The sequence below is a fragment of the Sturnira hondurensis genome, unplaced genomic scaffold, assembly GCF_014824575.4.
Source record: "Sturnira hondurensis isolate 20B ecotype Veracruz unplaced genomic scaffold, ASM1482457v3 Scaffold0005279, whole genome shotgun sequence".
NCBI lineage: Eukaryota > Metazoa > Chordata > Mammalia > Chiroptera > Phyllostomidae > Sturnira > Sturnira hondurensis.
The window spans coordinates 9,214,535-9,229,528 of record NW_028077910.1 but is presented as its reverse complement, the minus strand read 5'-3'; the positions used below and the strand labels follow the sequence as shown (position 1 = coordinate 9,229,528).

The 14,994-nt window shown below is 34.3% G+C and overlaps 1 protein-coding gene across 1 annotated transcript in view; it reads left to right on the top strand.

Annotated features, from left to right (window-relative positions):
• SERPINI1 (serpin family I member 1) overlaps positions 1-14,994 on the top strand; it is a 77,056-nt gene that overhangs the window by 49,027 nt on the left and 13,035 nt on the right. Inside the window, exons 3-6 of the mRNA XM_037046596.1 lie at positions 793-1,023; positions 2,807-3,001; positions 4,667-4,871; positions 12,351-12,448. Of these exons, the coding sequence (XP_036902491.1) occupies positions 793-1,023; positions 2,807-3,001; positions 4,667-4,871; positions 12,351-12,448 (729 nt within the window). The remainder of the gene's footprint in view (positions 1-792; positions 1,024-2,806; positions 3,002-4,666; positions 4,872-12,350; positions 12,449-14,994) is intronic.

Genomic DNA, 14,994 nt, shown 5'->3' with positions numbered 1-14,994 from the left:
CAAACAAGGTTCTTGCTCTAATGGAATTTTCAATCTAGAGGGAGTGACATATATTATTAATCAATTATCATGTAAATAAATAAAAATTTACAACTGATGAATGCTCTAAAGAAAAGCAACATGATTCTCTAAGAATATCAGGGGTTTTTTTTTGCTTAAAATCAGTTGTATCTTCATTGTTTACATAGCATCTATGAATCTTTTTTGAAATGTTGCATTGTTAAGAGAACTATATGTATTGGAGAAAATTTGTAGACAATATGTATTATTTAATCACTTTGACAGGGCGTAAGATCTCTATTTTAATGTTTCTAAGATACATGTGAGTTAACTCATTAAAAAGTTAAGAATTGAAACAATTTCTAATGGATTTTCAGTTGTAAGATTTTTTAAAAGTCTATTAAAAGTAAATTTTAAGAAATAATTTGATATTTAAACTAATTACACTTACTTCTTATTTCTGATAAACATAAGACTAATTTAATGAAAGTAACCTAAGTACTTTGAAAGTGAACAACCAAAAATCTGACTTTATAGGATTGCATTTTTGATTGATTTATAGGAGTGGATTTTACCAGGATATCAATTAAAGTGAAAAATAGTTATCAGTTGATAATGCTAAACTGCAAAAATGTTGATTTGAACATTAAACATCTCACAAATATTGACCCCCGTCACCAAGGCAGGTTTGAGGAGTGAGGGGGTGCTTTTCTTTTGGGTCCTGGCTGTGTTTTGCTCTTCGACTCTCCATGTTTTTTCCATTAAAAAAACTTACCCTGTGTCTTTTTGTAGGTGAAGAATTTTCTTTCCTGAAGGAGTTTTCTAACATGGTAACTGCTGAAAAGAGCCAGTATGTGATGAAAATTGCCAATTCCCTCTTTGTGCAAAATGAATTTCACATCAATGATAAGTTTTTGCAAATGATAAAAAAATATTTTAACGCGGAAGTAAAACATGTGGACTTCAGTGAAAATATTGCTGTGGCCAACGGTATCAATAAGTGGGTGGAGAATAACACAAATAGTACGTCATTTGGTTCTTTTCTGTCCCAAATAGCTTAGTTTTGACTTTTTCTTGCTTCTGATATTGTCTTCTCGTTCTTACTGCATTTTGAATATTAGATAACATTTAGTTGAGTATCTAATAATTACTTTATGTAGATTAAAGTGTTTTTAGAAGCACTGTTTACGAGTAAACATTTGAGAAATAAGTTTAGTCTTTTGGTATGTATAGAATTTTGGCACTGATAAATTGATCTGAAATCTGTACTCTCCATTTGATAGGTTTTCTCTATATGGTAATTTTAGCTACTATATGAAATTTTGCTTGAGCTTACTAATGAATTAGATACTAGTTGGAATGGCAGTTGGTATGTCTTATGGTCAAAATAGAATAAGAGAGTTAAAAGTCAGAGTTTAAACATTTTTCTTGGCCTTTAAACCACAGAACTTGATTGGTAATCGAAAACCTCTTTAGGATTCTTTTAAAAGAGAACATCCCATTTTAGGCCCAAATAAATGGAAAGAAATTAGGAAGAGATGCATGAATTTTACATTTTATTTTCAATTGATATATTTTAAATGTATTCAAGTTTTCTAGGTTTTTTGTATTTTATTATCTTATTTTCCAATTTTACCATACAAATAATTGAAATTAGCCCTGGCTGGCGTAGCTCAGTGGACTGAGCACGGGCCTGCAAACCACACAAATAATTGAAATTAGAATCTTAAAAATTGAGACCAAATTTAAAGTATTTTGACTACAGCTTTTCATTAAATTAATTCATATTGTTGACCTCTGCAAATAAAGTAAATCTAATACAGTATATGTTGGAAAAACAACAAAAAGCCCTGATGATGTTCCCTTGTGACATATAAATTTTTAAGATGCTAAAGCACCTTTGTAAGCACAGAAGTGCTGTAATTAGTAAAATGAGAGAATATAGGACAAAAATTGGTCCTATCTTTTTCACTATATTACTTTTTCTCTATGATCAACTTCCCTAAAGTCACTCTTTCAACGATGAGATTAAAATGCGAGTCAAAAGAAATCATGCTTGTTTTTTTAACATTGAACAAATAAATCAAGAATAATAATCTGGAGACAACTGTATGTGAACAACACTAAAAAAGAATAATAATCTACCTGAAATAGATTGAATTATTAAAAGCTCTTTGTTTCCATCCTCTTTTTAAACATATAGCAATCAACAAAGACCCAGTATCTCTCCAAATAAACTTGGAAAGGAACATCCCAAGTGATAGAAAAAAAGGTATCAGTCCCTGGTCTAGGCGTGTGTGAAAAAAAATAAATAAAGAGGCATCATAGATCGTAGGTTAAATTGGATTTCGCTTGTCTGTTTTCTGCTGTCAAAAGTACTTGTTATATTTGGTAGAAAGAGATCCAACATATATGGGAGCATGTTTGAACTGAATGACATTTTAATCAGGTACAATGATTAAGAATAAAGATAGAAACATTTACTGAGTGCGAGTTTTACATGCATCATTGCAACTAGAAAGTACTGAAGCTGGAGATTCTGTTGTATATGGTTCTGTGGTTTGTGCAAGTATTAAGATACTTGTGTAATTTTAGGTGGTGTGGGTATTTTAGATGCCCTGAAGCTATAATTGTATGCGTGAACATTTTTCTTTTGAAAGTAAGATACTTTTAAGTTTTATTTTACTTTTCGTAATGGTTTATAGTCTTTCTATAACACTCTATCAGATAGTAGTTTGATAATCGTTGGTCCCATTTCATCTTCCAATTTAATATGAATTTTCACCCATTTATTTTTCCTGAACAGGTCTGTTGAAAGATTTGGTGTCCCCAAGAGATTTTGACTCTGTCACTCATCTGGCCCTCATCAGTGCTGTCTATTTCAAGGGTAACTGGAAGTCACAATTTAGACCTGAAAATACTAGAACCTTTTCCTTCACTAAAGATGATGAAAGTGAAGTCCAAATTCCAATGATGTATCAACAAGGAGAATTTTATTATGGTATGACATTTTGGCTTTTATTTCTCTCTCTTAGAGGTAATTCAACAAATTCCTAAAAAAGAACATGAAACATTCATTACTTAAATTCTCATCAATCTAGTTTGAGCTACAATTCAATTTCCTTGGCTCCATCTTCCAAGCCTCTGATTAAATCCTGAGTGAATATTACGTGCATTGACAGCTTTTCAATATGTTTCTTTAATTTGTAAATGTAATCACACCTGCAGAATGACTTTATTCACATAGAAATACCTGACCTGTGTAAGAATATTCAATTACTACAAAAAGCCATTGGCTTTGGGTGGTTTTCAGTGATCCATATATTCCACCCAGCTCTTGATTTGATTCCTTACAACTTTTTAAACAGCAAATATTCTTTGAAGTTTTGCCTTCACACTTATGTATGTATGGTTAGACATAATTATTCATTCATAGTTTCATTTGTTGAGAGTCTGTAATTTGTGATACAGTTCAATATCCTTGGTATTATCTTCATAGACATTTCATTTTTCAGAAGTTTCAGGTGTNGGTGGTTTTCAATGATCCATATATTCACCCAGCTCTTGATTTGATTCCTTACAACTTTTTAAACAGCAAATATTCTTTGAAGTTTTGCCTTCACACTTATGTATGTATGGTTAGACATAATTATTCATTCATAGTTTCATTTGTTGAGAGTCTGTAATTTGTGATACAGTTCAATATCCTTGGTATTATCTTCATAGACATTTCATTTTTCAGAAGTTTCAGGTGTTAATCCTTCTTATACCCTATATTAAACCGGATTAGTTTGTTTTCATAAACAGAAGTGTAATTTTAAACTAAATGTATGTTAGAACTAGTAGCTTAATCTATTTAAAATACATTGTAAAAATAAAACATTGTAATCACAGTTAATCAAATTAATAGTCAAAACTAAAAAGAAAATACCCATTTATTTGAGAACCAAAATGTTTAATGTGATGTTTAAAGGCCCTAGATCAAGTGCAGGAAAATATTCACAACAAAAGTATTACTTTTTTATAAATGGGGAAAATTCTAAAGTTGTGGCAGGATCATTTATTTTAAAGACTAATTTGTTTATGAAAGCCTAGTCAATTTAGCTAAGTTTATGGAACACAAAGCCAATTATCTAATTTACCTAATCACCTAATTTGAAGGTGATAAGCACCACAATACACTAGATACCTATTGTAGAATGCAGTAGGTTTCATTCTGGTTGTGCTGCCTTTAAACTTGGCCCCAAAACTCTTAGCTGTGATAGTAATAGAACACCAGGTATTACACGGTCAGCTTTTCCCTTAGTAATCAGGTGGATATTGGTAAATGCAATATTGGATCGAGGACTTCATTTTTCTAACCAGAAATTTTTATTGTTTCTAATAATATCTTTTGAATTTGTATTCATTTGAAGTCTCATTTAAAAATAAAAACGAAGTCTAGAGAACATGTTATGACAAACATGAAATAATTCTGGGATTCTAAAATAAAATAGATTCTGTAAGGCTTAGGATTCACTTAAATTTCAAGGTCTATTTTTAAATAAACCCTCTTTTTCTCAGATGCCTAAATTTTATATTCTACACACTATTTGGGGAAAAAAAGCTTTATAACAAATTTAAACATTTTATTTAGGCTTTGATATGGAACTTTGATTTTTTTTAGGGGAATTTAGTGATGGTTCCAATGAAGCTGGTGGTATCTACCAAGTCCTAGAAATACCATATGAGGGAGATGAGATAAGTATGATGCTGGTGTTGTCCAGACAAGAAGTCCCACTGGCCACTCTGGAGCCACTGGTCAAAGCACAGCTGATTGAAGAATGGGCAAACTCTGTGAAGAAGCAAAAAGTGGAAGTGTACCTGCCCAGGTGAGAGGCTGCCGTGCCACTCCCCCTGATAGCGTGGTGGGGCAGGGTGGGGCAGGGGTTGGAGGGGAAATCATCAGTAAGATTCTGACCTGGAAAAACTCTTCCCATTACTTTTTAATTTTAAGTCTTGTGCCACTCTCCTCCTTCTCTGTCCTCTCCTCCTCCTCTAATATTCTCCTTCTTCTCCTTTTTAAAAACTATTCTTTCATTCTCATTCAGTCCCGCCCAGAGACATGGCCTCACTTATTAATTCGTTCAGCACTGTTTACCAACACCTAGTTTCAGATATGAGTCAATATTCTTAGCTTCATTTTAGATTTTTTTGATAGATTTTCTCTGAATATAATTTACACTGACAGTCTTCTGTATTTCATTAATATTTAAAGGTGATTATAGGCGCAAAATTAATCTCTGACTGCATTGGAAAAAGGGCAAGCAAGTCACTGTGCTAGGTGCTGAGATGCAACCATAAATAAGTGGGAAGAAGCTTAAGATTCTCCTGTGGCCAAAAGAATAAAGTCCATGCAGGGCCTTGATGTTCTGACTGCATTCTCTTCCTCAACCCTAGCCCCCGGCCACTAAGCACGTCAAATATTTAGTAGCGTGTACTATCTGTGTGCTTGTGGTTATGCCACGGGCATCATGCTCTTTTCATGCCTCTGTGTTTCTTGTATTGTCGTAAAATGCCCTCCTTGCATTGTCTTGCCAGATTTGTTTACTTAGCCCCCAGGGTCCAGTTCTGGCACTGGTTTCAGGAAGCCTTCCATGATCGTTGTGATGGCCCAGGTGACTCCCATGTTGTCCCCATGTATGAGTCTCCTTGTAATGACAGTACATTTATGGTCCCGCCCCACCATGGCCTTACCCATCTGTACAGTAAGTGTGGCTTTACTTCTGTAAGTTTTTCTAAAGTCAGATCTCTTCCCCATAATCGGGATGTGTTTACAAAACCAAACCCAACTGAAGACATTTATTCTGTCCTTTAGTACCTTCAGACTTAGTAAGGGAGTGAGACCAATGGGCACATGCAAGTTAATAAACATACACGTGTGCTAGTTAGATCTGGACTAGGAAATGAGACATACAGATAAACGATAGATAAACCTATGTATGTGCATGTATGTGAAAGTACAGTTTTAACACTCGTTTTGGATTAAGAAAATTTACAAATATTAACTAGTATGAACATTGAAAGGTGATAAGATATGGTATTAAAACTGAATTACTAAACATTCATGTTTATTCTAATTTTATGAATAGTCATTTAAAAGTTCACAGACTTAATTGGATTTCTAAAGTATATTAAGTGAAGAAAATAAGTTTTAGAATATTTCTGTCACCCCAATAAAATCCCCATGCCCATTTACAGTCAATCCTGGTTGCCATCCCAGGGGCCAGGAAACTACTAACCTACTTTTAAAATTTCTGTAGATTTGCCCTTTCTGGATACTTAATACCAAATTAGGGTATTTGGTATTAAGGTATAAGGTATTTGGCATTTGGTAAGGCACCTTGGGACCCCACACAGTCCACCCAATGGCCATCAGCTGTCAGGTTGTATTTCCCTGAATCTCAACAATGGTCTGAAATATCTTCCTTTTCAAAGGTGATTTTAGTTTTCGGAAAAGTGGGGTGTCAAATCTTGGCTATAGGGGGACTGAGTCACCTGGGTGATTTGATGTTTCGCCAAAAAAATCTGCACAAGGTGTGATGCATGAGTGGGTGTGTTGTCCTGATGAAGCTGCCAATCACTAGTTGCCCATAGCTACAGGCTTCTGAATCCTCCCAGTAGTTTCCATGGAGGAATGTTCAAGCTTCATGTAAAATTTAAGGCACATTCATTGATGCACTTGCTCAGTCATTTTTAATGTGACAGCCACACAGTAAACACTCTCACTCAATGTTGTCTACCACCCCACTGACTAGTACAGTGAAGTTGTCATTTTTCACACTTGCACATTCCAGTCCATTCTCCTTGGCTGCCAGGTTACATGGATATCTTGCAAACTATTCTTATTATATTAACAATGGCTGAAATTTTTCCAGACAGACCTCCTATATGTATTTGTATATAAATAATTGACCTTCATACTGAATATATAAACAATATATCTTAACTCCAAAAGCACTTACTTTTAAACATTATTAATTCAATGTAAACATGTGAATCAGGTCTAAAGTCTCATCCAGAGACTTTTATCATTAATTTTATATTTTTCTTTACATTATATTATGAATTCTTTTTGATAATATGGGAAATTCAGTACAGTGTTAATGCTTCCCTTACTGAAGCATCTCCAAATGCTTCAACTCTGTGAGGAGGCAGTTACTTAGGAGAATTGTAACAGAAATATAAATGAATGCTTAAACAGAATCACATATTCTAATTCCACTGTATTCACTAGAAAATGTGGGCTGCAGGTCCCACTGAGAAACTGAATGTGGCAGCAAAAGAAAATTAATTTTTCACATTCTAAGAGATACTGTTCAATTCTGAAACAGTTTGGCTTGCTTGCTCATATTAATGCCTGTTGCCAAATTAGGCACATCTGATTTCCCCGTGTCCATGACTCTAGCAGTTCTTGAACTCTCCCTCTGGGTGGCTAGTTTTTCCACGTATTCATGGAGAGGGAGGCTGAAGGAGAGATAAGATAAATTTGGTTTCTCTTTTTGAGAGATTGACTATTTTCAAATACTAATGTGTCTGTAGTAATCAATGGAAAACTATCCACCCCCTCCATTTTATATAGTATTAGCATCCTCAAAATGTTCAATAGGGGTAGTGACTTATGTGACCCGATTTCAACAAAGGTAAAAATATTCTGATAGCTGTGTTCTATTCTAGGTTTACCCAAGTTTCCGTCTTAAATGGGTGTATAGTTTAATTCATATGGAAATTATTACCTGAAAATGCAACTTTGCATTTCTTTGACCAGTTCTTGTCCTGCTTGACAGATATTTTATTGTGTTAGACTACATTTTATACAAAAATCTTTAAAATGCTTTTCTTAAGATGTATAGAGTATTTGGGGGAGGGAGGAAAAGAAGCAATGACTTTTGTATTTTTGTTACCCCCCCCAAATAATCCTATTAACAGGTAATAAATTAAAGTTGTATATGTATCCAAAATGTAAGAAGTCTGTTTTGTAGAGGGTAAGAGTGCTACACCTTTGGTATATTGCCAGGTCCAGTGAAATACCACAAGGTTTATGCATAGTCATACATCTCTAAGATTTGAATGAGATGGTCAGATATTCTTCCAATTTACCCATGATGGCAAAAGTAGTTTGGCTAACATATAAAATATATATAATCTTAAAAGCACATCAGAGTACTGCCTGACACAGAGTAGTGTGTAAGTACTGCATATTATTACTATCATTATTTATTTTTCAGTGTACATTTTAAATACTAGTATTTATCTTATCTGGATCTATGGCTAGTTTAATATGCACTTTTCTCTAGGTTGGAGTTTTAGAAACCCAATTCTCATGAACATTACTCTTTCATTGCCCTTGTATGTGCTGACTTTTCAGTTTTTGCTGATTTGGCTTAGGTATGAGAGGAGTTTTCTAAACTCAAAATCCAATATCTGAACACTTGGAAGGCAGAGGCACTGGCTGTAGTATCTTTCAATTCTGACTTCTGTAGTCTCGGATTTGTCATTTGCGATCAGAGGGAAATCAGAGGATATAAAGTAGTTCTCTGTTTTGTAACCAAGAGCCAGGCTGTTATTTTGAAATAACTGTCTACAAATAAAGTACTTCAGCTTCATGTTTTTAAAAGAAAACCAATGCACAAGCCATCTGATTTTGTTCTTTAACATGAATGCTTTTTATTATGGTCTTTAATTGCTTACAAACTTCATAAACTTTCTTAAAGGTAATATACTTGTGTATTTATTGTATTCTGACATTTGCTCCATATGTCTACTTAGTCTCTGATGCTTCCGCCCTCCATGTAACTCTTTAGGATGCTCAGATAAAAAGGTGCAAATACACCATAATGTTGTATGCTTTTATTAAAACAGTCACGCCTTTGGGTTTTAAAAAATCAGTGTTTAGCCTTTTGTTATTGTTGACACGATTACAAATGTCCCCCATTTCTCCCAGAATCCACCCTCTGTAGTTATTTGTTTTTAAATAAATGATTGTTGAAAGTATACTGGTTAGTGTTGGAGGCTTTGCACTGAGAAAGACTGTAGTTTGTATCTTCATTTGATGACCTACTAGCAGCGTGACTAGGGCAAGTTTCTTAGCTTGTTTGGACTTCTGTTTGTTCTTTTTTGGAATAGAGATAATGTCTGTCTCATGGGATTGTGTGAGTTAGCATAGGGATGATCAAATGAGATACTATACATAAAATAGTTTGCATAGTGCCTGGGACATACAGTGAACACTCAGTTTAAGGAAGATAATAATGATTATTTATATTAATACTAGCCTATATTAAGAAGAAGGAGATTATTAATGTGTAATAGCTATTTTTTTAGTAGTTTGATGAGAAAAAGGTGAATAAATGAATGGAAATTGTTTATGCCCTGTCTTCAACTTAAAATAGACATTCTCATGGACACCTAGATTATATTTCACTTCAACTTATGTGTTTTGTCCTATGCCAGGTATGACAAACATTAAAGTAAAAACACTAGATTAGACTACTTTACAGTTAAAGTAGCAGGGATTAATCCAGATATTTAATCAAGTTCCTTCATCACTACTAAAATATAAATATATACATCTTAACATCTATAATAATGTGAATATTATTATAATTTCAATGCACTGAGAACTGTTACCTGTATTGCTCTTTATTGCATGCCTGCTACATGCCAAGACTTTTAGAAAGACTTTTAGAAAGAAGACTAAAGAAGACATCCGAAGACTTTTAGAAACTTTTTAAAATCCACTCAACAGTAGTATGAAGTGCGTATTATTATTATTGCCATTTTTTCATATGCTGAAACTGAGGCTCAGAAATCAAGGAACTTGCCCGAGTTCAGTCTCAGTAATTTACCGTCTACACCTAAATAACCAGCCTCAGAAGTGTGAGACAAACCAAGTTGCTTCAAGGAAGTAGAAAGAGTTTTTCTTTCCAACTCCAGATAAATACATCTGGTGTCAAAGTCTCAGAATAAAAAATGATAGAATGCACATAAAAGGATAGAGAGCAATGTTCTCAGAAAATTCAGACAGGGATTGACCAAGGGGAGGCATGAGGACTTAGCATGTGTAGACTAACAAGTGAGGTCAAGTTCACATTCTCATTGGCAGTTGTGCCCTTACAGCCCTTTCAGTAGATGAGGGTTGTCAGGGAGGAGAAATGAAGAAGCTATGTTAATTTCTGATAAGTATTACTTTGGAAATGTTTGGTAATGGCAAAAGAAATAAATGACTCTCAGTTGTAAAAAGAAGCTGCTTCTGATTTCTTCCCTTACTTTTCTATTTTAGGTGGGTCAGGAGGATTAGTATCATGCTGCCTGGCCCCCTAATCCTGTTCCGCCACTTATTTAGCTGTGTGACCTGGTCAAGTTATTTTTCTTTCTGTCCTTAAGTTTCTTCTTGTTTTAACTGAGGATTATGATAATAGCTACTTGAAAGGCCTGTAGTGATATTTAAATTAATCTGATTTGTGTGTTCTTGGAATGGTCCTGAGCATATGGTAAGCTATATATGAATGATCAAAAATAAATTAATAATGATAATAATAATAAAGCACACAAAAACTTCATTAAGCAATTGAATGTTTTATGTACAACATCCCATATTTTCCTACTCATCTTCCTTCTACACTTTCATAGACAATATGTACTTTTTTTTAAAAGCAAAATAGGGAGGGATTAAAAAAACAAAATAAATAATGTAAGTCCAAGTTAAAGTATAGGATATAGGTAAAATTTGGTACTTATTTTAATATGTTTGCTATACATTTACTTGGCTTTTGATCTTACTTTTTTTTATAAACATGGACCTGCTAAAACTATTCTCTCCTCATCATTTCTCTTGGTGCCTGAGTCTTACCGATTGCAGTCATTCCCTTGTCTCTCCTCTTAAAGCCAGACATCAGAAATGATGCTAATGTAACATTAAGAGACCGTTGCAGACATAGTTCTTTTAATGCACAGCCGTTGCCTAAAATTTATTCTTTTGATGAGGAGGCACATTTAGTTCTAACCAGTTATTTTCATTTTTTGTAGAAAGTAAGAAAACTCTTTGCTTTCAATAAACGCATTTGTTCGTTAATGCAAACATATGTTGTCTATATCTATAACTAGGAACATGGGTTGGGGAGATAGTCCGTTTTAGTGACAGTCTGGCTTTCTGTGGAAAATTTTACAGAGAGGGAAAGGGAGTCAGAAAGAAAGGGAAAGAAACATTGTTGTGAGAGAGAAACACCGATCAGTTTCCCCTCCCATGCAACCTGATAGGGGATCAAACCCGCAACCCGGGCATGTGCCCCGACTGGTAATCTGATGGTGACCATTTGCCTTTTCAGATGGTACCTAACCAACTGAGCCACTCCAGCCAGGGCTCTGTGTAGACTATTTTTTAAAATTAAACTATGTACTTATTTTTAGTTAAGTTTTTAAATATTGTTGTATTTACTTTTACAAAAATAAGGCACACTTATGTATAATAATTTGTAAAGTATATTGTCATGTATATTAATTTATTAGAACAAAAAGGGTCTATTATTCTTGTTTTAAAAATCTCTATGTGGCTGAAAAAAGTGCATAGTTCTTAAAATACAATATTTAACTTACTTTTATTGGTTAACAGCTTTTCTGGAGTGCTGTCATGAGAACAGGCTTGTGTCTGAGAGGTTAATATAATCATGATTTATAATGATTATAATGATTTATAATGATTTATAATGATTATATATATGATTTATAATGTTAAATCATATATATAATTTAACATAGGGTTTATGTTGCCTTTCTGTGAATTGTATGGAGTTGAAATGCTAGATGTATTCACTTTACAGCAAAATTTGGTTCTTATTTAATGTTTTCCATTGGGTAGAAAGTTAACCAGAATATGAAGAAGAGAAGGAAGCACCTTGGGTTAATGTATAATTAATCAATACTGGCTTATAAAAGCAACTATATTACTAGGTTAAAGGGTTTTGAATGCTATTCATTTACAAGTTTTACATAGTACTATGGTAATGATTCTTGATCGAAAAATTCATTTATTTCACCATGTATCATGGTTTTGTGTCCATATCATGTATTTTTTCTACTTAATAATTTAATACTCTTCTGTTATATTATTTTATTTGACTCCTCCTCTTTTTCCAAACATAATGAAATACTACTTGTAGGCAAAAGCCTGTTGTAGCATAATTTTCCCTCTCAAAACAGACTTTAAAAATCAGCATATCTAGCATTTAATTTTGTCTCAGCTACCAAGATACTGTAATAAAATACTTTTAAAATGCTATAACAAACTATTTTCCTCCCTATGTTTTCTCCAGGTTCACAGTGGAACAGGAAATTGATTTGAAAGATGTTTTGAAGGCTCTTGGAATAACTGAAGTTTTCAACAAAAATGCAAATTTGACAGCCCTGTCTGGTAGGAAAGAAACAATAATTTTAAAAAGTTATTTCATAAAAGCTTTTCAAAGTGGTAATGTTGAATTCTCTATTTACTGTGGAGTTCTGAGGTAAAATATAGTTAATTGCCAGATAAATATAATAAATATATTTAAATTCTACAAGCAAAACTATAACTTTAGTCATAACATTAATTTTATATAATCTGGTCCATGTCTTATCTTCAATAATAGATTATATTGTCCAGAAAACTTGCCTTATACATCTTTGAACTTCCCATCCCATCTGACACAATGCTTTGTAGATAATGTGACTCAATAATGTATTGATCAAATATCTCAATATGTCTAGTAATAATAAATAATAGAGGAAGGAAAGAAGGAAGAGAGGATAAATGAGTATCAGCTGTGAGAACTAGATACTTTTAAAAGAATTCTCAGTGAGATAATGTAAATATTATTCTAAGTGTTCAATCAAAAACGTTGGTTTTGAAGAAGCAGCTTCACAATATACCTGGCATATTGGGTGTTGGGTAATTCATTTTATCTATTCCAAGAAAATAAAATCCACTTGAATTTATTTGATTCAGATACCTGAGGTGAAAATCATAGCATATTAGTAACACTAAAGTACTTAAAATATGCAAAATCTTTTTAGAAACATTTTTAAGTAACCAACTCTAAAACATTTGGAAGTAAGGTGGATGTAAGTTTGAAACTCAGTTTATATCATTATTTTCTATCATTTCTATAGAACACAGAAAATAAAACAATCTGTTTTTGATGAGATAAAGTCAACTGTACATCAAGATAAAAGAAACTCAAAGTGTAAGGCCTCTTTATGTGCCATTTATTGAGCCCTTTTCTCCTTCTATACAGAGAGCTGAAATGATGGAAGATTTCCTTAGCAGCTCAAGAGTTGCAGGAGAGAATTTAGTTTTCTTCTCCTGAAGTAGCATAACACAGAAAACCAAGCTGACCAAATAAGAATTTCTAAACCTGGAGCGTCAGGGCCCATGGATTGAATTCAGGGAAGAAGAGGCCCTCATTTCCGAGGTTGTATGTAGCTGTGCATTCGAATGCACAAGAGAGAGTGGGGGGATGGAACAGCAGGGGAGATAGCACATTCATAGCTTTCAATACGTTCTCAAATCCAAAATCAAAAAAGCCTTTCCCACGCAGATTGGGGACTGGGCAGATTGTTTCCTAAGCAGCACTTAGCTTCCAGTGGCGAGATGATACTGATGTGTATCTTCCAGCCCTTACTTAGAGAGCTTCCATTGCAAAACAGGAATAGAGCTTTTCTAAATATCTACTATATAAGTGTATCTGTTGACGCACAAGGAGTGAATTTTCCTGAGTAAATGTTTTCATGACTTCCATCCAAAAATTGAGGCTCTGAACTCTTCAGTGAAATTGTCAAGAAGGCAGTATTTCTTGATGGAGATTCCAAAGGTAATGGGTACCTTTGAACTTGAGTCAGAAGTATGTTCATCGTTGAAGTGTAGTATCATTTAAAATTCATATGCTTCAGCACTGATGCGTGTGGTTTAGTTGGTTGGGCAGTATGTCCCACAAGGCAAAAGGTTAATGGTTCAATCCCTGATCAGGGCATATACTTGGCTTGCAGGTCCAGTCCCAGGTAGGGTCACCTAGGAGAAGCAGCTGATCAATGATTCTCTTATCATTCTCTTATCTTACATCAATGTTTCGCTCCCTCTCTTCCCCCTCTCTCTAACAATGAATGGATAAAATCTTTTAAAAAATAAACTTCTATGCTCCCTTCCTTAGGAACTGAGAGAATCTATCTACCACCCTGGCCAGATTCCAGCTGGATAATTACATGCTGCTTTCTGACCGTAGCTCTATGTTCAGTTTGATTAGAGATTCATTCCTCACTGTCTCACCCAAACGTCTAGGCCATCATTTCACACGCACAGAATATCTGCTGCTTTTCAGTCCCGGGGCAGTAGCACCACAGTGGCAAGTCGATTACTGTGGTCAGTGTAGCTTAACATCTTTGACATATCTGGAAGGTGTTTGAGGTAATAATTGCCTTTACTGTGTACAGAGACAATAGAGCATAGATATACATTATGAACGCAGATAGTTTGGAGATTAGAAATAACAGTAGGATCTTTCAGAGTTCATATAATATATGAAGTCGCTGTTTGATCCAACCTCCATCAGAACTGAGTCCTTCCCAGCACCCTGCTCACAGCTGCATTCCCCACACCTGGCACAGGGCTGACACATACTTGGCACACAGTAGCTGTTCGCTGAAGGATAAAACCAGGGGAGGAAGGAGGAAAGAGGTTTCCTTGAGGCCACCTGACATATTACTTTTCTTGGAATATATGCTCCTTAAAACATCAGTAAAAAATCCAGAATCAGCCCTCCCCCAACACTACCCCATTCAGGTTTTCAGAATAACTTGATGAAAGATCTAAAGCCTGTGCCTCAAGCTTTCAGTGAGAAACTTGTAATTCTTAAATTCCTAGTTTTGCCAGAGTCTTCATAGCCCCAGCATGCAGTCATCGCAGCCAGTACAATCTGCATTCATTCT